Source organism: Bos taurus, chromosome 7 (genome assembly GCF_002263795.3).
Source record: "Bos taurus isolate L1 Dominette 01449 registration number 42190680 breed Hereford chromosome 7, ARS-UCD2.0, whole genome shotgun sequence".
NCBI lineage: Eukaryota > Metazoa > Chordata > Mammalia > Artiodactyla > Bovidae > Bos > Bos taurus.
In genome coordinates, this window is record NC_037334.1 from 51,046,512 (window position 1) to 51,067,198 (window position 20,687).

The 20,687-nt window shown below is 54.4% G+C and overlaps 1 protein-coding gene across 4 annotated transcripts in view; it reads right to left on the minus strand.

The window, feature by feature from the left end:
* NRG2 (neuregulin 2) overlaps nt 1-20,687 on the minus strand; it is a 195,289-nt gene that overhangs the window by 15,787 nt on the left and 158,815 nt on the right. For 2 of the 4 annotated variants that reach the window (XM_024995211.2, XM_003586310.6), the window contains exons 3-5: nt 18,906-19,024; nt 11,439-11,559; nt 4,882-4,940 (exon numbers count right to left, since the gene is read on the minus strand). In XM_024995211.2, coding sequence (XP_024850979.1) covers nt 4,882-4,940; nt 11,439-11,559; nt 18,906-19,024 — 299 coding nt within the window. Of the gene's footprint in view, nt 1-4,881; nt 4,941-5,304; nt 5,382-11,438; nt 11,560-18,905; nt 19,025-20,687 lie in introns of all 4 variants that reach the window. The other 2 variants (XM_024995210.2, XM_059888752.1) reach the window with 1 other exon arrangement.

A 20,687-nucleotide genomic window follows, 5' to 3' on the forward strand; every position in this document is an offset into this window, starting at 1 on the left:
GGGATCATGTTGTGAGTGTGCAATCTCATGGCCCTTCGAGGTAGATGCCCAGGATATCGAAGGCTCGGATAAGAGGGCCCACCCAGGAATCAGCTCTGGCACTGACCTGCTGTGCGACCCCAGAGTGCCCTGCCTGTCTGGCTCTCAGTCTCTCATCTGCTGAGTGGGGATCAGGCCTGGCTACGGGATCCCTGAAAGGTCTGCAACTCCTCTGTGCTTCAGAATCATCCAGGCCAACGGAACTGGGCTCTGGGGTGGGAGCCCAGAAATCTCTCCAATGCTTTTGAAAAGTACACCTAGCGTTCTAAGGTAGCAGCCAGCATCTGAGTGTGGGCTTCAAGTCTCTGTTTTGTCCCGTTTGCTGTGTGCACGTGGGCGAGTCACAGTCTCTGTTTCCTCATGTGTCAAAGGTGCCCGTAGCCAGGGAGAAGAAGAGGGCAAGGTGGTGGGCCAGGCCCTCTCCATGGCCTCCCCATGTGCAGAGCAAGCTCCCCCAGAGCACAGGAGGAGGTGGAGTTGTGTTCTGAGGTTCTCATCTCCTGTGGAGGGAGGGGAGCATGGGCATGTGTGTCCAGCCCTGGATTTCTCCTTTGCTCCATGACAGGGAGTCCAGAGGGCTCTGCCATTGGAAAAGGGCAGGCGAGCAGGACAGCTTTGACTGAAAGAGCCTTGAGGAAGATTCTGGGGCTCTGATCCCCCGATTCCATGCAGCGACCACACCCCTGAAGCATGATCCCCAGCTCTTCCAAACATGAACCCTCCTGGGAACTCCTGTTAAATTTGACTTTGAGGGTGATCTCTTTGTGGTCTTACATGTACTGCTGGGAGGTAGGAATTCTTAACAAAGCGAGTCCTCTCCCCTCCTGGGACCTCCCTGGGCTGGCCAGCTGTGCTAAGCAAGCAGCACAAACTTGACAGACTCAAGGGATCCTCAGGGGCAGCTCTCACTGAGCGGCTAATCCTGTAGCCCCGGGGACCCTCCAGGCAGCTCGAGAGAGCTCACAGCATTTGGATATGCACCCAGGCTCCCGGGAGAGAAGAGCCCACTTGGCCACGGCACCCCAGAGGCTGAGAGAACTACTTGTGGTGGTGTTTGTATTAGATGAGGCAGCTGAGGGCCAGTGGTGCCCCAAGGTCACACAGCAAATTTGGAGGCAGAAAGGAGGCTAGAGGCCAGGTCTGTGATCTCTTGGGCCTAAGCCATGGCTATTCCTGCCCAATGAGTCCCTGGGCAGGCCTGACTGGCTAGTCCTCAGGACAACGACCACCTGGAGAAGTGAGCAGGGCTCCCAAAGTCATTTAAGAGTTTTCTCCTGTATCACTCCTCTGGGAACCAAGCAGTATAGCAGCAGCTTTGGGGGCTCCTGACTGGCCTTCCCTTTGAGCCAAAGGCCAGTGCTGGTTATGTGACTGAGGGCTTGGCCAGCCCCTAGAAGGCAGCCCTGCTTCCCTTGCCCCATGGGTGGATTCTGAGGGGCCTGCAGCTATGTCAGCCCCAGCAAAACAAAAACCAAACAAAAAACCAAACAGTCTTCTGCTCATCATATTCACTGATTGCCACTCAGCCAGCATAGAGTGACACCACCAAGTCACAGACAGGTCCTACTGGACAGAAATTTGCATAATGACCAGTAACCATGGTCACCTGCTGCTGAACTCCCAGCAGGGCTGGCTGATCAGACAACAGGCAAAGTCTCCATCCTGGACAGGCCCTGAGACACACAGTCTCAGGCTCCTGGATGAGGAGGTCCTGATGTGGACCCTAGAGCATGTGCTCGTGTGTGTGTGCCTGTGTGAGCAGGTGTCAGCACACGTGTGTGTTGGCGTGTGAGTGCAGGCATGTGCTCGTGTGTTTGTGAGTGTGTGTGCAGATTTGTGCTCTTATATGTGAGGGGTATCCAGGTGCACAGGTTTTGATTCTTGGGAAGTGGAGGGGCTGTCAGGGGAAGAAGGGGAAGTTACTGTGGCTGCAGGTCTAGAGGCTGTCTGGACAGAGCGGGAAGGTCAGACACTTTGCTCAGGATGTGCTGAGAGTCAGCCTCTGGGGGGCCCTCACCCCCAGGCCAGCAGTAGCTGGGAGAAGAGCTTGGCTTTGTTCAAGCAACAACTGCAGGTCCTCGACTAAGCCTGTCATGTGTCTCCCTTCGTTTCATCCTCACAGCAAGCCTAAGGGCATAGATGCCATTATCCCCATTTTACAGATGAGAAAATCAGAGAGGTTAAACGAGGCCCCCAGAACAGTAAGCTTAGCTGCTGGCAATATTATTCAGGTCCCTCTGAATCCAAGCCTGAACACTTAAGTTAGCATTTTACACTCCCTTCTCAATAATTATCTGATAGAGCAGTGCATGAAGTGCTCCGGGCGAAGTGCTTGAAGACTATAAATCCTTTACCAAAAGGTGCCAGCAAGAATCTCAATAACACTAGGCAGAAAGGCTGCATTTCCAGAGTCTTTCCTGGGCTCCTGGAGCCCGGCTGACCCTCCCAGGAGATCTGAGCTGAAAGCTGAAGACGCCCAGCTGGCAGGAAAGCTTGGACGGCCGCCGAGTTCTGGAGGCTCCACTGCTCTGATTCAGGATGCACTGGGACTCCCTGTCCAGAACAGTCCCGTAAGCTAGGGAGGCTCTGGGCCGAAGGGGGAGAAGGAAAAGGCCCTCCACTGTCTCTCTCCTGGTCGTCAGCCCTGACTGGCTGCTCTACCCTCCTGACTTGCAGTCCTCCAATAGGGCTGATCTGACTCTGCAGTTGGTCCTGGAGCCTGGGCTCAGGAGAATTCTGTTGGGCCGCATGCCCACAGGTTCAGTTCCTATCCCCACGGCCTTCCTCCCTGGCCTTGAATGGGAGGGGACTGGGGAGAGAGCTGCCCCCAACACTCTATTAAGATAGTTGATCATCTGGGCTGACCAGCCCCCACCTCCCTGGCGCCTCCACTCTCCTCTTCAAATCTTGGCTTCCAGGTTCCTGTCAGGGGGAACATCTAGCCTTTCACGCTACAGTCTGAGAAGGGTGGGGAGGCTCCTTTCTCTATCCTGAGCCCCAAATCTCTTTTTTCCAAGGGCTGCCTAAGCGACCCCCTGGGTCCTGCCCTCAGCCCCTTCATGCCAGGCACCATCAATCCAGTTCGAATTCCTCAGGGGATCCATCTGTCCTCCCTGGAGAGGAGGAGGTGGGTGGTAGGTTGATCAGGGGCCTAGGGTGCTCTGGAGGATGGGGGCCATGGACCATTGGGCCCCAGATGGAGTCCACGGCCAGTCCGTGGCTTTCTGCTCTGCTCCACCGCCACTTGACAGTGCTCGGAGGAACTGCTCCCAGCCCCAGATAAAACCCGCCACAGTCATGGCTTCATCCCCCAGCTCCAGGGCTCACACTAGTCTCAACACACTGCAAACCAGAAAGTTCCACTTTCAGAAGCGGAAGAGAGGAAGGGAATGAAGTTCTGGGTGGGGACTCAGACCAGAGATGACCTGGAGAGAGTCGCCAGTTACCCCTCTGTTTCTTATTCCCTCTGTGTTTTAACAATCTTTGTTGTTTAGTTGCTACGTCATGTCCAGCTCTTTGCGACCCCATGGACTGTAGCCCGCCAGGCTCCTCTGTCCTTGAGATTTCCCAGGCAAGAATACTGGAGTGGGTTGCTATTTCCTTCTCCAGTGGATCTTCCCGACCCAGGGATCGAACCCAAGGCTCCTGCATTACAGGTGGATTCTTTACTGCTGAGCCACTAGGGAAGTCCATGTTGAGCAACAAATAATAACCTCCTCCTCCACCAACATTTAGCCACATAGATGTCTCTAGTCTCCATGGAAACCCCTGCCCTGGGGCCTGTATTCCCTCAATCCTCCTTTCCAATTCTCCCCATCTCCCCAAATCAAACCAAAACAAACTCTGGCCAGATCCCAGATCCAAAGGCAGGCTTTCTGAGAACTTGTTTCTCTCTCAAACACACAGGCACACACTCACTGCCTAGCCCTGCGCCCCACAGCCCCCCAACAGCCTGACATCTTCAAACAGGCTCTCAGAGGCAGGTGAGGGCTCTGCAAATGCTTCTTCCCATCCTGGCCAGGCTGCCTGACCCCTGGTGAGGAAGAGACCTGAGCCTGGCTCTGCCCAGCTGCAAAGAGAATCCAGTGTGACTGTGCCCAAGCAGAGGAGGCAGGCGCTGTATCAGTCTCCTCTGCATGAAACTGAGCAGGGCCCTGTAGGTCCTTCCCCAGGAATGACTCCCCAGTCACCCCTGCCTCTTGTTTGTAGAAAGGCTTTAGCCTCCTAGGGCTTTCTCATCGAGTTCCAAAGAGCACATTTAATCAGAGAAGTGAGAAAGTGCAGAAACCAAGGAAAACAATCAAACAAGACAAAATAATACGAGTTTAGCCATAAAACAAAGTCTGGGACCTCTGGTATACCCTTGAGTTGTTTTTCAGATACTAAAACCCCCAGCAGGTGATGACCACCCCTACGCAGGCCCAGGCTGAGTGGAGCCAGAAGGTTGATGACTGAGATTCCTGAAGCATCACCCTGTTCCCTTGCCACCAGCCAGTCAGAGACTGAGCACGAGCTGAACACATACCTCATGACCCCATCCGCCCACAGTCTTTCAAATCCCTTCCCTGGAGTCCTCTGCTTGTCGCCCTTGCAACAGGCGCTACTCTTTCTTTCCCCTCAACCTGGTTTGGTAGGTTAGCTTTGCTGCATGTTGGGCGAGCAGACCCAAGTTTGGCTCAGTAAGACGCACAGGTGTCTGATGAGGACTGAGAGGACACCCCCGCATTCCCCTCCCCCAGTCTCTGAAAGCAAGGCCCCCATCCTTCCCACGGGGTGGGGGGTGGGGGTGGGGAAGAACTGTCAGTTAGCAGGGAAGGAAAGAAATAGAAGAAAGAGACATACTGGAGAAGTTGACCATTGCGAACTGCTGACACCTGTCCCCGGTGTATCCCACAGGACACCTACCAAAAGAAAGAAAACCAGAAAGAGAGAGCCAGGATAGCAAGACACAGGCATTGCAACACCCCGGCACAGGCTCCTGCCAATGCCAGTTGGGTTCCTTGCCACTGTTAACCATTTGTACCGGCCTCACCACTCTGCCCCTTACCTGCAGCCCTGAACTTTAAACCCAAGGATTAGGCCAAAAATGAAAAAGCAAAACAAAAGAACTAACAAACCAAAAATACAAAAAGGAAACCAAAAACAGCCAAAGATCAAAACAACCAGCACCCCTGGCCCTATGTCCTACAATGAGGGGGAGTGGGGGGGACTGCACCCAGAAGCTTTCTAAGGAGCAGGGACTTGTGTTTGTATCTTCAAACATACTTTGCTTAGGATCTGGCATGTACAATCGCAAAGGCAGTTTCTCCAAACATCTCTGTCCGAAGAATCCGTTTGGACATCTGGAGAAGGAAAAGGGGAAAAATCACAGAACAAACTGGCATCATCCGCGAGGCTTAGGTTAGAAATCAAAGTGCACAGTGATGAATGAGAAAACCAAGTCGAGCGCTGGGGCACACTCGTTGCTGGAGGGGCTGGAGTCGGGGCTGGGTGGAGGGCTCAGAAGTCTCCTTCAAAATCTTTCTAATAGATGCAGCTCCAGGTGGTGGGGAAGCAGGGGTGGGGGTAGGGAAAAGATGGTTTGGGGAAGCTGGGTGGGGGAAATTGGGAACTTACTGCCTAAAGGTCCTAATGGTCCTTGAGACTTCCCTTCTGAAGTCTCATGCCTGGGGCCCCATGAAGCCAGACTTGTAGCCCCTTGGTGCCAGACAGTCAGCAGGTGGGGTGTGGGGTGGGGAGGGTTGGGAGGCTGGGAGCTTTCTGGAATACCAAGTTCTGGGGAGCCATTCCTTCCAGGCCCTACCAAAGGGTTCTCGCCAGGGCCCTGGGTGGGATTTCTCATCCATGCAGCAGCCTCCAGAAAGCTCAAAGGAGAATGGGAATGCTGTTCCTAGACTGTGCGCCCACAACAAAAGGGGCCTTGGAGATGTCTCATCTGTTCTCTCGAAGAGGGGTTCTGTGGCCAAACAAGTTGAGGAAATCCATTGCCTGGTTTCCTGGTAGAATTGCGGTGCACGTTAGTATATGAAAGGCCGTAAGGAATTTTTTAGGAGGAAAGAGCTGAACTTTCCAGTTTGTTCAAAACTTATCTGACCTTGGAAGTCATTTTTCTGAGGAATCATTGTGAACATGCAGTTTGGGGAAGGCTTCTCTGGAGCAGTATATATGGGGAAAGCTTAGTGGGGGACAAGTGAGGGTGGAGAGAAGCCTGAATTACCAGCATCCCAAAGCTGGTGGGCCCAGGGTTGGTGTGGGGCATCTGGTCTCGGATGGCCAGAATCTTGATGCTGGGGGACTAAAGCGGGCTCCCTGGACACCCCAAAGCCTCTTCCACATCAGGGGGCCAACTGGCTGCGTGGGACACCTGCCCTCTCCCCATGACCTGCTCCTCTGTCACTGCCTGGCTCTGGGGGGAGTTCATTCTCCCTGGTTGCCTCCTACATAGAACCACCCACTCCCATCTCCCTGACCTTGTCCTTACCCCCAAGGTCCACTTCCTTCTGCTCCCTAGCTGCCTTTCTCCCTCCAAGTGATTTCCTGTCTTGCAGATTTCTGGGAGACATGCCCAGCCCTGTATGCTCTTCTGAACCCCAGCAAGGCCAGGTACTTAAGGGAAGCTTACAGACAGGGCCAGACTGACCCCCCCGCCCCTAGCCCCCTACTCAAAGATGGCTCTATGCTCTTCTGCCTCTTTAATTTAGGAAATTAGGTAAGCCCATCACCAGTGTCCCCTTAGTAACAGGTCAATACGGTTCATCAGTAAACTTCCCCAAGAGGTGAATGTACTATATACCTCTTAGCATTTTAGTGTATACCAACCATCAGTAGCCCCTTGAACTTACAGGGGGTGATGGCCATTGGCTGTAAAGTCCCTTACAAAAACCCTGTGGCCTCCAATCTAGCCTGGAGGATGGGAAGCGGTTGATGAGCAGACAGCTGGAGTCTCTGTGGGCCTTAGGGTATCTCCCTCAGGTGAGGCAGGAGGCTGGTCCTTGTAGTAGGGCAGTGTGTATGTAGGTATGTCTGGCCAAAGAGCGGTAGTAGAGGAGGGGGTGTCTGGAGAAGGGAGGAGGGGAGCCTACCAGGGAAGCTGATGCATCCTCATCCTGTTGAACAGGGTGCTTTGGAAGAGGAAGCTACAACTTTGTGAGTACATCCTTTTCTGACCCCCTTGCCCTCGTTCCCAATCATCCCAACCCAGGAGAATGGAGGCAGTGGCTAAGGCTTTCCATTCAGCTTGCTTCAGGCTCAGCTTTCCTTTCTCAACTCTCAGAAACTGATTCCACTTGGGAATGGGAGGAGAGGTGTAGAAGTGATTTTTTCCCAAAGTGGAAGCACCTTTGGGGGTGGAAGATATAGACCCAGGAAGCTGCCAAAATGACTCTTGGAATCCTTAAAGGAATAAGAGAGAGGCTTGACTGTGTCCAACGTCTGAGATTAGCCCGGCTCTGGAGACAGGGGAAACCTGTATATGTGTGTGTGTGTGTGTGTGTGTGTGTGTGTGCACATCTGTGTAAGAGAGAGAATGGGGAGTGCAGGAGCAGGAGGGGACAGAGGGGAATTTATTCCCATTGCGGAGAGCCAGGATGCTTTCCTGTGGCTCTTGGACATGGAGGATAATTTGGTACATCCCTGTGTTCCTGGCCCCATACCCAGCCTGGACTACCCCGACCATATCCTCCTATTTTTCATGGCCACAGAGTTGCACAACTCCAGGTGGTACCGTGGACACTGTCTACAACACAGAAAAGCCCTCTGTAGTTGTGCAATGTAGTCCTACCCTTCCTGCCCTGGGAGTGTGTTCCCTGCTGGCTGAACAAAGGAGAAGGCGGTGGGAGGTGGGCACCTCACGGGGTAGTGCCCTGGCTCCTTTCATTAGCCTTATTTGTTGAGGATGAGCCACATCCGGGAGGCTGGGGGCATCCCTGGAGAAGGCTCTGGGGGTGGCCAACAGCCTTGCCACCCTGCTCCCAGGACCTGGTAACAGGGAACAGGCTACATTAGCCTGTCAACCAGGAGCAGGGGCTGAACTTGGCATGGCTGGCTGGTAGTGGGTAAGTTCCCACTCAGACAGGGATCGACTCCCTGAATTTCAGGGACATGGGGTACAGGCTTCCTGGCCCTTAGCCCCACGCCATTATCCTTGAGTACGGGAAGGTTTGTGCTCAGGGCTGGAGAAGAGCAGGGGTGAGAGAGGGGCAGAGAGGAGAGCCCACGGGCTGCGCCTGGGATGGGTGCAGAGAGGTTGGGACTCTGCCTCCCTGGTTCCCACCCCACCTCCCGGGCCTCAGTTTCTCCTTTTGGTAGCCTGGGGATAATGCCATGTGTGCTGCCCTCACCCAGGGGAAGGGGAGGATGAGGGATGAGGGTGTGCCCTGGGCACTGGAGGGAGTGAAGCGTCTCTGGCCTCATGAGGGGGGGGGGCAGGGGGGTGGAGGTGGAGAGGATGAGCAGGCAGATGGGGGTGGGATGAGGGATCACCTGGACGCGGGCGTGGGGGATGGGGGGATGGGCGGATGGCGAGGGGAGGCATGCCACTGGTATGTGCACAGGGCTGGAAAGAGAGTCTTGTTCTGTCATCATCCCCTGAACCAGTCCCCAAGAGTCACGCACCAACCGTGCTCTATAAAAACACGGAGAGAAGAGGAGAAAGCAGCAAGAGGAAGTGCGGAGGCCCCTGTCTGGCCCAGACAGGAGGCAGTCACCGTGATTTGGACCCCCATTTTCAAATCCCCCTAAGTTTTCCTTTTTAAAACAAAATTCAGTATCAGTGACACTGTTTCTTTTGGCTCTGAATTCTAGAAAAACAGGAGGGATGGAGTGTGCCCGCTTTTCAACACTCCCCGCGGGGCTCGGAACCAATACACAACAACAAGTGTCAGAAAACCAGGAAGGAAAACTGATTTTTGTCGAAACTGGAATGAAACTGACCAGTTTAGTTTCATTATCCAAGCTAAGCGGAAATGCAAAAAAATCAAAATAAAAAAGTAAACAAACAGCACAAATGGTACGACGTGAGTTCCGTTTCCTAAGTTCTCTCCTTTTTATTCCATCCATTCCATTCAGGGTGTCATCAGGAACCCCAGAAGGCCTGCCCCCATTCCCTCCCGGCTCACCCACCCTCAGAATGGCCTCTGGGTTCTGCCCTGCCCCCCTCCCCCCTGCCCTTCTCCAGCACAGCTCTGAGGACTTGCCCTCCTGATTGCCATCCCCACCAGTGGTTCCCCTCTCCTGGGGGTCCAGGGAGTCAGGGAAATTGGTTCCAAGAGCCCTGGCTGGGGTTAAGGTGGGGAGGTGGCAGTTCTGGGTACCGAGCTCAGGTTCTAAGCAGTGAACCCCAGCTGTCCTGGTTGAGGGGTGATAGGACAGCATCTTCACAATGGCTCAGGCTCCTGCACTCTGCTCCTCTCAGATTCAGCTGGGTGGGACCCAGAGGGTCCTACAGCCTTGCTGGCAGGGGTCCCCAGGAACCCTATAGCTTGCTGTTCTCTTTTCCACACTAAGCTCTGGCACTGCAGTCCTGGGTTCCACAGCCCTCCCCAGCCCCAGCACCTGCCCTGGTTGGCTGCAACCTTTCCTGTCAGGAGCCAGGGCTGATCAGTGACAATGCTGGGTCCTTTCAAGGGTCTGGGGGTCCAAGGGGCTAGAGAAGATGAGAGGCCTGGCGTGTGTGTGTTGTAGGGGATAAGAGGAGGGGGTCCAGGGCTGGGCCATCTCTGTAAGGTATTCCAGAACTCTTACACATTTCTTTAGATCTATTCCTAAGTGCTCAGAGCATTTTCAAGGCTAGAATGTTCCCAGGGTCTGTGACACTGTCCTAGAGGCAGAAAGAGAGGATGAGGGGCTGAGTCTGGACCAAGAACTTCCCAGGGGACCTGCTGTTTCTTTGGGGACTGTCCCTTGAGATCCAGGATGGGGGATGCTGGAAGGCAGATGGCAGCAGGTAGAAGGTGGACCAAGACGAATGCCGGCAGAGGAGGCCAGCTGGAGCCCAGGGAGTGCATGGCTGTCCACTGAGGGGAGAGCGTGAAGGAGGTGTGGCCCCCGTTATCACGCTGTGAGGTGGGGGCACCTTTGGCCAAGGTCATAACCAGGAGGGAGCTGGAGGCCAGAGGCAGGAGAGCTGGGAGCACTGACTGGACCTTGTCTGTGGGGCTGGTAAACGCCTCCCCCTGAATTTTCATCAATGCCCTGCTGGCCTGTGCCCAGATGCCATGGGGAACGGGGCAGCTTCGGCACCTCACTAGAGCCCAAGGCTGCTTTGAAACCCGGAGTTGCTAACTAGGCCTCCCTCCCTCTGCTCCTCTGGCTCGGAAGGTAAAGAATCTGCCTGCAATGCAGGAGACCTGGGTTCAGTCCCTGGGTTGGAAAGATCCCCTGGAGGAGGGCATGGCAACCCACTCCAGTTCTCTTCTTGTCTGGAGAATCCTCACGGATAGAGGAGCCCGGAGGGCTACAGTCCATGCAGTCGCAAAGAGTCGGACATGACTGAGCGACTAAGCACAGCACCCTCTGCTCCTCAGATCAGGCCAGAACCTGTGCTGCCCTCACAAGCTCTCCTACCTGTTCCTGGCTCGCCCACCAGAGGATCTGTCAAGGGGCAGCAGGCACCAGCTCCCAGAAGACCTGGCTGGGCCCCAACAAGCCCTCCCTGATCACTGTGCTCCCACCAGCCCTACTGGCTAAGGGTGGGAGCAGGGGTCCTCAGCTCCTGGGAGGTCTTACGAGGCAGCCCTTGGGGAGGCAGAGTCCCAACATGAGCTTTATCCTCAATCCTGACCTCGCCCACTTGGCTACACCCAAGTGATGTCCTTGCTGGTGGCCCTTCACACCCCAGAGAGGGACTAGGGACTTAAGTGGCATGGACAGCAGCCAGGGAGTATTTGGGCACTGGCTTCCTGCTGGCAGGGAGAACAGAGCAGAGCTCAGCTAGCATGGGCTCTGGGACGTGTACCCCGCCTGACCCTGCCAGGAGAAGAAAGGCTTCTCACTGCTGGGAAGATGCGACCCGGGCAGTGTTCATCAGAATAAAGTTTGGAAAGTTGCTGAGAGATGGGAAGGGAAAAAAGAGAGAGAGAGAGAATCCAGTGCCCACTGCCCAGGGCAGAGACTGGTCTCTCCATCTCCCTAGAAGGTGTCGGTGAAAGCGGGGACACTGGAAAATTGGGTGGGTAGGGGCCTGGTATACTGGGACTGCAGAAGCCCTGAGCCCTTTGAAGCTTACATCTCCCTGTATTCCAGGAAAGGGCTACGAAGTGGGGCAAACCTCCCTGACTATACCCGCCTTGGAGACCCCTTATCAGTGGCTTGAAGCCCACTTTTTCCTAGAGCCCTCCACTTCCGCCCCGGCCTCTCTCCCCCTGCTCCTGCCCCCACGCCCACCTCCACTGGTCACTTACTTGCAGGAGAGCTGATTGATGCCCTCGATGTAGTAGCAGACACCTCCGTTGACACAGTAGGACTTGGCTGTCTCGTTGCACTTCCGAGCGTGCCCCGACCAGGATGATAGAGTGGTGCTCACTGGAGGTATGAGAGACATGTGCTGGTGACCCACGGAGACCACTGCTGGGCCCCAGGAATCACCTTCTTCACGGCCCTTCATGGCCCATCTCAGAGCTGGATGATTGGAGACTTTAGGAATGGCTGGGAGTCTCCTTCAAGTCACCAAACAAGGCCAAGGGGAGGCCACTGTTAGCTCTGATCATCTATCCAGCACCACAGTGCACTCACGCTCCGGGCAAACCTCCAAAGGCTGGGAAGATTTTCTTTTTTGAAGGGGAGGAGAGGCTGGCAGAAACTACTCTGTTTTCTGAAATAAGGGTCCACCTCCACTGCTTCCTTGCATGCCTGCCTTTCTGGGGGCGCCCCTGCAGCTGGGATGAGGCACCATGTCTTATGTGGGGGGCAAGTCACAGGGTGCAGAGAGGAGACAGGTACATCCATCTGTACCACTGGGGCTCTCATGGACCAGGATGTGAATGGAGGAAACTGGGCTTTGCAGAGAGTGGCACCTTTTTGGACACTAATTTTCTAAGATCTTGGGAGATGTGAGGAGATCCCTAGCTCCCCTCTCTTCTTCCTTTGTCCCAGGGTGGGGACAAGCCTCCCAGAAATGCTACAAAGGCCACTATATCTCTAGAAGCATCCAGGGCCTTCATGTACACTCTTGCCAGGCAGCTCCCCCACTTCTGCCCCCTGGGGGAGCCCCCAGGCCTTGGATAGCCTGGGCTATAAATCAGGGCTTTAGGTCGTTGGGAATAGGGCTAGGGGACAGCTGGGATGTGGAAACTAGGTGAGAACAAGCCTGGGTTCAAAGCTGCTAACCCAGACTGCACATCTCTGATGGATCAGATTTATCTGATAAATGAAAATCCCAAAAGCTGGGCTCCTCAGTGGGATGGCACCCAGAAGCCTGGTTTCAAGTGGAAATTCTTGCCCCCAATTTCAGTCTTTATCTGCTAGCTAACCCCTCAGACTGTGTATCCATACTGGCCATCAATGGATTCCTGCTCCCCCCACAGTCTCTGGGGCTGGGAGGGCCTCTCCTGCCCGCCCAGCAGCAGCCTCCTGACAGGTGGCCCATCCTACCTTGGCCAGTTCTGTCTCCTCAGGGGTACTGAGTCTCCACCATCCCCCGCAGTAAGTGGGGGGACAAGAGGAGGAGGAGGAGGCAAGCACTTGGCGCCCTGAGTGTTTAGACGTGTCGAGAGACAGATGGAGCGCGGGAACGGGAGTGTATACACAGCTCTGCCTCTGTATATGTCTGAGGAGTTCGCTGATAAAACCCAGCGGGCAGGGCCAACTCCCACCTTCCCAGCACACCGTGCCTGCTGCTGGTCTGGCATTCTTGAGCCCCACCCCTGCTGACGTCTCCCACCTCTGTACAACCCCACACCCGTCTGGGACCCACATGCTTCTGGGTCAGTGAGACCCAGGGAATAGAGAAAGGGACAGAGAAGAGAAACAGCTGAGATGACCACGCCTGTGAGCTGTAAAATCTCATTGCTGGGAGGACCCTAAAGGTTGTCCTGCCCTTTGATTGCATTGCCAAGGGAAGAATGAGGAAAGAGAGCAGAGAAGAGCCTTCCAGAGTCCAGGGTGTGTTGTAACAAAGCCTCAGGGCTCCTAATATCTGGCTGCATATTCTCACCAGGCACCTGGTCCATCCTGGAAGAACATGTCAGCACCAAGGCTTGACAGATGGATGCAAACACGATGTGGACCACATGCCCAGGTCCTTTACAGGGTCCTGCCCAAGCCAGGGAAACCTCAGGCCATCTTGATGCCCTCTGCGGTCAGGGGTGGCAGAACCTGCCTGATGCTGGGCAAGAGCGCACATGGTGGTGGGACCACAGCCGTACACTTGGGTCTGCCCCTATGCACGTCTGCACACACCCAGGACTTGGAAGGCAGTGGGTGACTCCTGAAAGAAGGAAGACGGGGCCCTGGCTGGGATCTATGGCTTGGGGCTTCCAGAACTGTGTCACAGTGGGGACTAGGCTGGGGCCCTGGAAAGGCAAAAAGGGAGGGCAGTGGGGGAGCTGGTTGAAGAAGGTGCAGGGGAAAGGCCTTTGCACCTCAGAAAGTAGTACCTGGAGGCCAGCCCTATAACGGCAGGGTCCTCCCAAGTCACCAACTGTGTTGGTGGTAGAGGTTCATGCCAGGAAGATCTCCACACGGAAGATGTGCAGTCATGCTCTTCCAGCATACTTGGGCTCCGAGGGCAATGTCTCACACTCCCTTCATATTTCTTCACTGTGTTCTCCCATGTTTGGGGAGGTGAAGATGACCAATGACCTCCAAGTGAGAGAATCTGGCCGCTCTTTAGACACCACCCTGGGGATGGTGCTAGGCTACCCCAAACGCAGCTCCCATTCCTGTGCCCTGCCATTTGCTCCTCTACCCTTGCTCACCTCTGTGACTAAACAGCATGAACCAAAGGCTTGGAGGGAGTCTCTGATTTTTGGTCCCCCAGCTGTCTCTTGCTGAGGCCTGCCTCCATACCTCCTGGGGCTCTGCCACGTCTTACTACTGCCTCCCTTCCACCCCTCAGGTCTCTGTGGTCTCTTTCTTGGATGGCCACAGTCTCCTCCTCATAGGTCTTCCTGTCCTCACTCTTGCCTTCATCTCTAATCTTTCTGCTTTGTAGCTGCTGCCAGAGAGGTCTTTAAAATATGTAAATTGATCAGTTACTTCCAGTATCAAAACCCTCCAATGGTTTTGTACTCAGCCCTCCCCAAGTCTAATCTGGGCCTCACCACCTGTCCCGCTTCTTGTCTTGTCCCCGTCTTGCAGTATATTCAGACTCCACTGGCTTCGTTCAGCTCCTCTAAGAGGCCAAGTGACTCCTGGTCCAGGACTTTCAAAATATCAGTGTCTCAGAGAAGCTGCTCAGGTCTCCTCCCTTACTCTTTTTCTTAGTTTTGTAACTTAAACTTATAGTATTTATTCTAACAATTAAAAGACTAGTTGTGCAATTACTAGCTGTCTAAAGCCTGAAAGTGAAAGTCTCTCAGTCGTGTCTGACTCTTTGTAACCCCATGGCCTATATAGTCCATGGAATTCTCCAGGCCAGAATACTGTAGTGGATTCCCATCCCATCCCTTTTCCAGGGGATCTTCCCATCCCAGGGACCGAATCCAGGTCTTCTGCATAGCAGGCGGATTCTTTACCAGCTGAGCCAAAAGGGAAGCCCAAGAATACTGGAGTGGGTAACCTATCCCTTCTCCAGCAGATCTTCCTGACCCAGGAATCACCAGGGTCTCCTGCACTGCAGGTGGATTCTTTACCAACTGAGTTACCTCCAACAGAAGGTAAGCTCCATCTGAGCAGAGGCTGTCTGCTTCACTGGTGAACGAACTCCAGGGTCTAGCACAGCACTTGGCATGTAATAGCTGCTTAACAAATACTGACAAATATCTCTACCAAGCAATTAAAGACATCCGATTCTTTAGAGAAAGGTACATTCCACTACCATCCCAGGGTCTAGTCTGGTCTCCTTGGCTGCTGCTGATATCAGCATTAAAGCATTAATTCAAGCATTGTCTCTTAGAAAATACAAATACTCATGAAAAATCATTAAGGAAATGAAAATAAAAACCACAGAGGTACCACTTCACACCCCCTCAGATGGCTGTACTAAAAAAGGATGGATAATAACAAGTGGTGGTGAAGATGTGGGGAAATGGGAACCCCTCTACTTTGCTCGTGGAAATGCTAAATGGTGCAGCCACTTTGAAACACAGCTGGTAGTCCCTCAAAAAATTAAACATAGTTACCATATGACCAAGCAAGTCAACTCCTAGGCATATACCCAAGAGAACTGAAATATAAGTTCACACAAAAACTTGGACACAAATGTTATAGCAGCATTGTTCCTAACAGCCCAAATGTGGAAACGACTAGAATGACACAACAACCCCAGTTGATGTATATATAATGCGTATATAATGCACATATAAATGCATATATAAACAAAATGCAATGGAATCTGATTCAGCCATGAAAATGAAAGAAGCACTGATACATGCTACAACATGGATGAACCTTGAAAACATTATTTTAAGTGGAAAAGCCAGTCTTGAAAGGCCATGTATTCTATGATTTCACATATTTCTGTGAAATGTCCAGAATAGGTGAATCCACAGAAACAGAAAGTAAATTCTGGTTGCCAGGGGCTGGGGGGATTTCAAGAAAACACCTGGGAAGGTAAACCCAGGAGATCTCTATTAGGGCTCAGTGTCTTGGGGTCAGTGAGTTACTGGGGTCCTGAGGAGGCAAGGGCCAGGAGGGAGCTCATGCTGTGGAGATCTTTTCCCCACCGCCAGCTACTGTAACTGCTGCCCTCCTATCCCTTGCCATGGACAAAACTTCTCATCTTTCAAGGCTGTGTCAATGCCCCTTGAGCAGCCGCTGCTCCCTGACGGCCTTCCCATGCCCTCTTCTGGCGGCCCCACCCCTGTAGCCCTGGCTTCCCTGGGGCCCAGGCGGGCCCAGTCAACCCTGGAATGAGTCAGAGGTGGGCAGGCACAGTTGCCCGATACCCGCCCTCCACCCCCTCCTCAGGGTGGGGCTGCTGCAAGTCTTCTGGGCTCCACGGGTAAACAGGAGCTGAGCATCTCTACCCGGGTTAACGTTCCCCACAGGACCTCCTGGCCCCCTCCAGTGGCTCTGTCCACCTCCCCACATGAAGGGTAGCCTCTTGCCTGCCTGGACTGAAGGGCAGCTGAAGAGACGTGGTATGAGGGTGTACATGTGTGGTGGTGGCGGTGGCTAGGTGCACAGGATGTCAGCCTCAACACAAAAAGCCCTGAGAATCCCAGAATTTTAGGGAGAAGGGGCTTAGAGATCACCTGGCTCAAACTCAGATGGGAAAACTGAAGACTCGGGAGGTGAAGCGACTCACTCAAGGTTGTACGACAGAACTGGAATGAGACCAAAACTCGGGACTCTGTCCATAGCTCAGCTGCCCCACCGTCCTGCCTGCTGGAGGGATAAGAGGCACAGAGCCCTAAGGGCCCAGCCCAAAGCTCCACTGTCTGATCCTTGACTGACCAGAACCCAGGCTACTGGGGGCTCACAGAAGCCCACAGGCGGGGTGGGGCTGCATCTTATCTGAAGGATCTTACAACAGAACCCCGCCCGAGGCCCTAAGCCCTGTGCAGGAGAGAGGACATTACTGCGGCTTCCTTCATGGCATGGCAGCCTTTCTTCTTCCTCCACACCCCACACCCCGCCTCCGATATAGTTCTGGCAGGGATGCCACTCATGGTACTCTGCCCCTCAGGACCCCTTTGCACACACACGTGGGCCTGCCAGGATGGCATCGCACCCCCCGAGTGCATGACTGGGCCGAGCAGGGCACAGAACAAGAATCCATCCCTGTGACAACGTAAATGGAGACAGACAGACCAAGCTATCTCTTTTCCCTGGGTGGTGCTGCGATGATGTAAACCTGGAGCTGTCTGAGGCCATGGCCTCCTCTTCTCAATCCTTTCCCTAAACATGGGGGAAGCCCATTTTACAGGAGGAGAAAAAGAGGCCAACACATTGTGGGAGGGAGCACCCCGACCCCTGCTCTGAGGTCCAGGACTCTGTTGGGTCTAAGGTCAGTCCTACCTCTGGACTTCTCAGTTTTAAAAACCAATAAATTCCTCAACATAGTTTCATGTTGGGTTCTTATCAGTTCTAACCAAGAAAGTCTTAAAATGTAAAACGGGAAACCTCAAATCCCCAGTGAATCTGAGAATGCCTGCCCACTCTGGCTGCAGGGGAAGATGCCAGGCCCCAGCGTGGTCCACTTTCCCAGGCTTGAGACAGGCTGGGAGTGGCAGGAGGGCGCGGGTGCCCCCACTGCCATCATGCCCAGGCTGGGCCGCGGGGAGTCAGGAGAGGCCCTGAAGCAGGTCTGTGGTCCTTCTGTGTTTACCAGGTGCTGACCCAAGCCTGGTGCTATGGTGGGCCCCAGGGCTGGAGGGGTAAACAGGCTAGACATGGCCCCATGGAGCATGGGGGGCTCTGTGTTTGCCAACATCTTTCACATCATGTAGGTCTACCTGCTTGACTCTGGGCAGAATATGTAACCTCTCTCAGCTTCAATCTCCTAATCCATGAACTACACCATGGGGTTGAGTCAGGGCTCCAGAGGGAATATGGAGAGACCATTTGGGTCAGATTTGTGTAAGCTGGGCTGTGGGGCCAAGTTCTTGTTCTGTGGCTCCAAGGGTGGGGGCATGATGGAGTTAAAGCGCCTTCAGGGGCCATTGCTCTGGCCCAGGTGAGCAGGGCTGAAACCTGGGCCAGAGGTGCCCTTGAGGTGGGGTTGGAATGAAAAGAAAAGATGTGAGCGAGACATCCAGAAAGAAGACTGACAGGGACTTGAAGACTCAGACCTATGAGATCCACTGGCAAGTGGAGGAGCAGAGGCTGGCAAGAGAGGGGGATCCCTCAGAACACAGGGCAGACCAGGTCTGAGCAAGGTTCTCCTCTGAAGGTGCAAGGCCAGGGTTGTTGTTAGACTGTACCGGGTGTGGGGAGTACCAGAAGGCTGTGTGGTGGAAACACAGGTGATGCACACAGATGGAGGATTGGACTCTGTGACGGGCAGGACTGGAAGCAAACCCAGCAACCAGGTAACAAGTGGTACCTACAGGCCGGGTGTCAGGAGGAGGAATGAGAGCTGTGGGGCTCAGAGGAGGGGTGAGAGTGGAGAGGGCGCGACCTGAGGACAGATAGGCGTGGTGACTTCCCAGTCAAGGGCAACAACCAGAGGATGGCCCAGCAGGGGGCCTGCCTCTGTGGCAAGAGGCAGCTAAGGGTGCCATGGGCTCCTGACCTTGTACATTTCCCAGGGAGGGGATGACCAGTGGGAGAGGGGCCGGCCACCCCTGAGCAGAGGCTGCCCCCAGGGGTCCAGGGCACTCAGGCCTCCCCACTGTGGCCCTGCAGAGCGGGCTGCCTCCACTCGGGCACCCAGCAAAGCCGTGGGCAGGCGGCTCACACACACCCTGGGTCTGCCTCTCTCTGGAGCCCCGCTCCTGGCAGCCCAGCCTCCCATAATTGCCTTCTAAAAATATCCTTCTCCCACCCCCTACCTCTTGATTTCAAAATATTTAGTTTTCAGGGTATTTAAAATGAGAGCTGGCGGCTCTTCCAGGTCCAGATAACAAAGCTAAACATTTATGCTTCGACTGCGTTTCCCTGAATCGGCTCAGATCTCGGGCCTTGATATGGCAGCAGCGGGAGGGAGGGGAGTCAAGTGCAAGATGAATCATGTGTGGGCCTCTTCTCCAGGGCTGCGGGCAGGGTGACAGGCTCCCCCCATAGGACCCCTCTAGGACCCTTCCCTTGGTTGGGGGACCACCTACCGCTGTTGACAAAGAGCCGGCCCCTGACAGTGTCCTTCCCGAGGATGTTCTCAGCCTCACAGACGTACTCCCCAGCGTCCTCCAACTTCACCTTGTTGAACTGGAGTCGTGAGTTCTTTCTGGTTAGGGAGGGGATAAGAGGGGGTTAGCATGAGCTCCCCAGCTGTCACCCAGCGGTCACCTCTCCCTGCATGGTCACAGTGTCTGCGCAGGTGGATGGGAAGTAGACTTCTGCAGACCAGCCAGTGCTGGGGTCTGGGTGGAATGCACAGAGTCCGGAGCTGGAGGGAGACCTGCATGCTCAGGAGAAACACAAGTTCTAAGTCTATGGATCCTCACATCCATCCCTTTTCCAGAACTGGACCTTCTTTGTAACCGCTTTTCCAGGGCAGGAAACTGGCATCCTTTGGGAGTCACAAGGACTTTAGCGCCCTTCTCCCAAGCCCACCGTGTCTCCCCCACCCCCTTCCAGCAGAGCAGCCACTATCTCACAGCCACCTCAGCCTTCCCTTAGAAGCAGCAGCCCCACCACTCTGGATAGATAAGGCCTGTCCCAGGAACCCAGGAAGGCCAATGAGCTATCAGGTTTCCATGGCAACTGCACCAGCCTCCCAGTCCTCACCTGTGGCTCTTCCCTGCCTTGATATTAGCCCTGCCACTAAGGGGCACTCTGTGGCCTCTTCAAAAAGTTTCCCTTCATTTACTCAACAGATGTTTATTGAGTGCCCTCTGTGTGTTGGGGGCTTGCATATCTCAGGGAACAAAAAAGTCTTATCTTCAAAGCCTGACTTGACTCTCATGGCTAATCTGGAGGAGGACCAGGCAGGACTGATGGGAAAACTGAGTCCTCGAGGGGTTTCTGGACTTGTCTAAGAATGCCTGCCAACAAAGCAAAGGCAGAGGTGAATGAGGAACTAGAGCTGGTGAGGACATGAGCCCCAGGCAGCTCATGGGCTGTCTCCTGGAGCTTGATGCTTAGGCTAACACCTCTGTGGAGGGCTTCACACCCAGCCTTGCATGCCCAGAGCCGTGGGGCCAGGCCTGGGCAGGGATTCCAGTGTTGTGTGTGACTCCAGGGCACCTGGCCTGGCCTGTCCTCTTCTTTCTGAAGACCATGCCAAACCTTCCTTCCTTCCGTCGGCTTCCCTGCACTTGCCCGCAGGAGCCTGGGCTCTGCAGGATCTGTTCATACCTCTCACCCCTCCCTCTGCCCCAGTGCTCTTTGGGGCCAGTCTAAGCTCTGGATAAAACCCCAGGGGACCCCAGGGGGGAACAAGAAGTAGCATGAAAATTTCTTAACATGATGTAACTTCCTCCTCTTAGTCCTGAGTTTAAAAAAATCAGATTCCCAGAACATGCCTAGTGGGCTAGGGAGTGGTGGAATGGGAGCCAGGGTAGCAGAGCTATAATGGCCCTGAATCCAGGGCTGGAGAAACAGAGCCATGAAGCTCATGGGGAAGGAGGGCAGTGAGCAGAGAGGCTGCGCCAGGGATGGAGGAAGACGGCAAAATGACCCATATCTATCCCTGCACTGTGCTTTGGGGACCAGTCTCTTGAGCTCCTCCTCAGCCCCTGATGCTGGGCTCTTCCCAGATCTCCTAACTCTGGGATCCCCCAAACCAGCCTCCACGAGCCTGTCTAGTCAAAAGGCCTCATTTCTGTGATGATATCCATACCGATGATACGGTGACAGCTGCCCGACTCCCTTCCACCCCTCCCAGCTCATGCCGGTCTCTGTCTCCTTGGCCTGTGTTTGCTTACAACCCTCTTCTGTCAATCTGA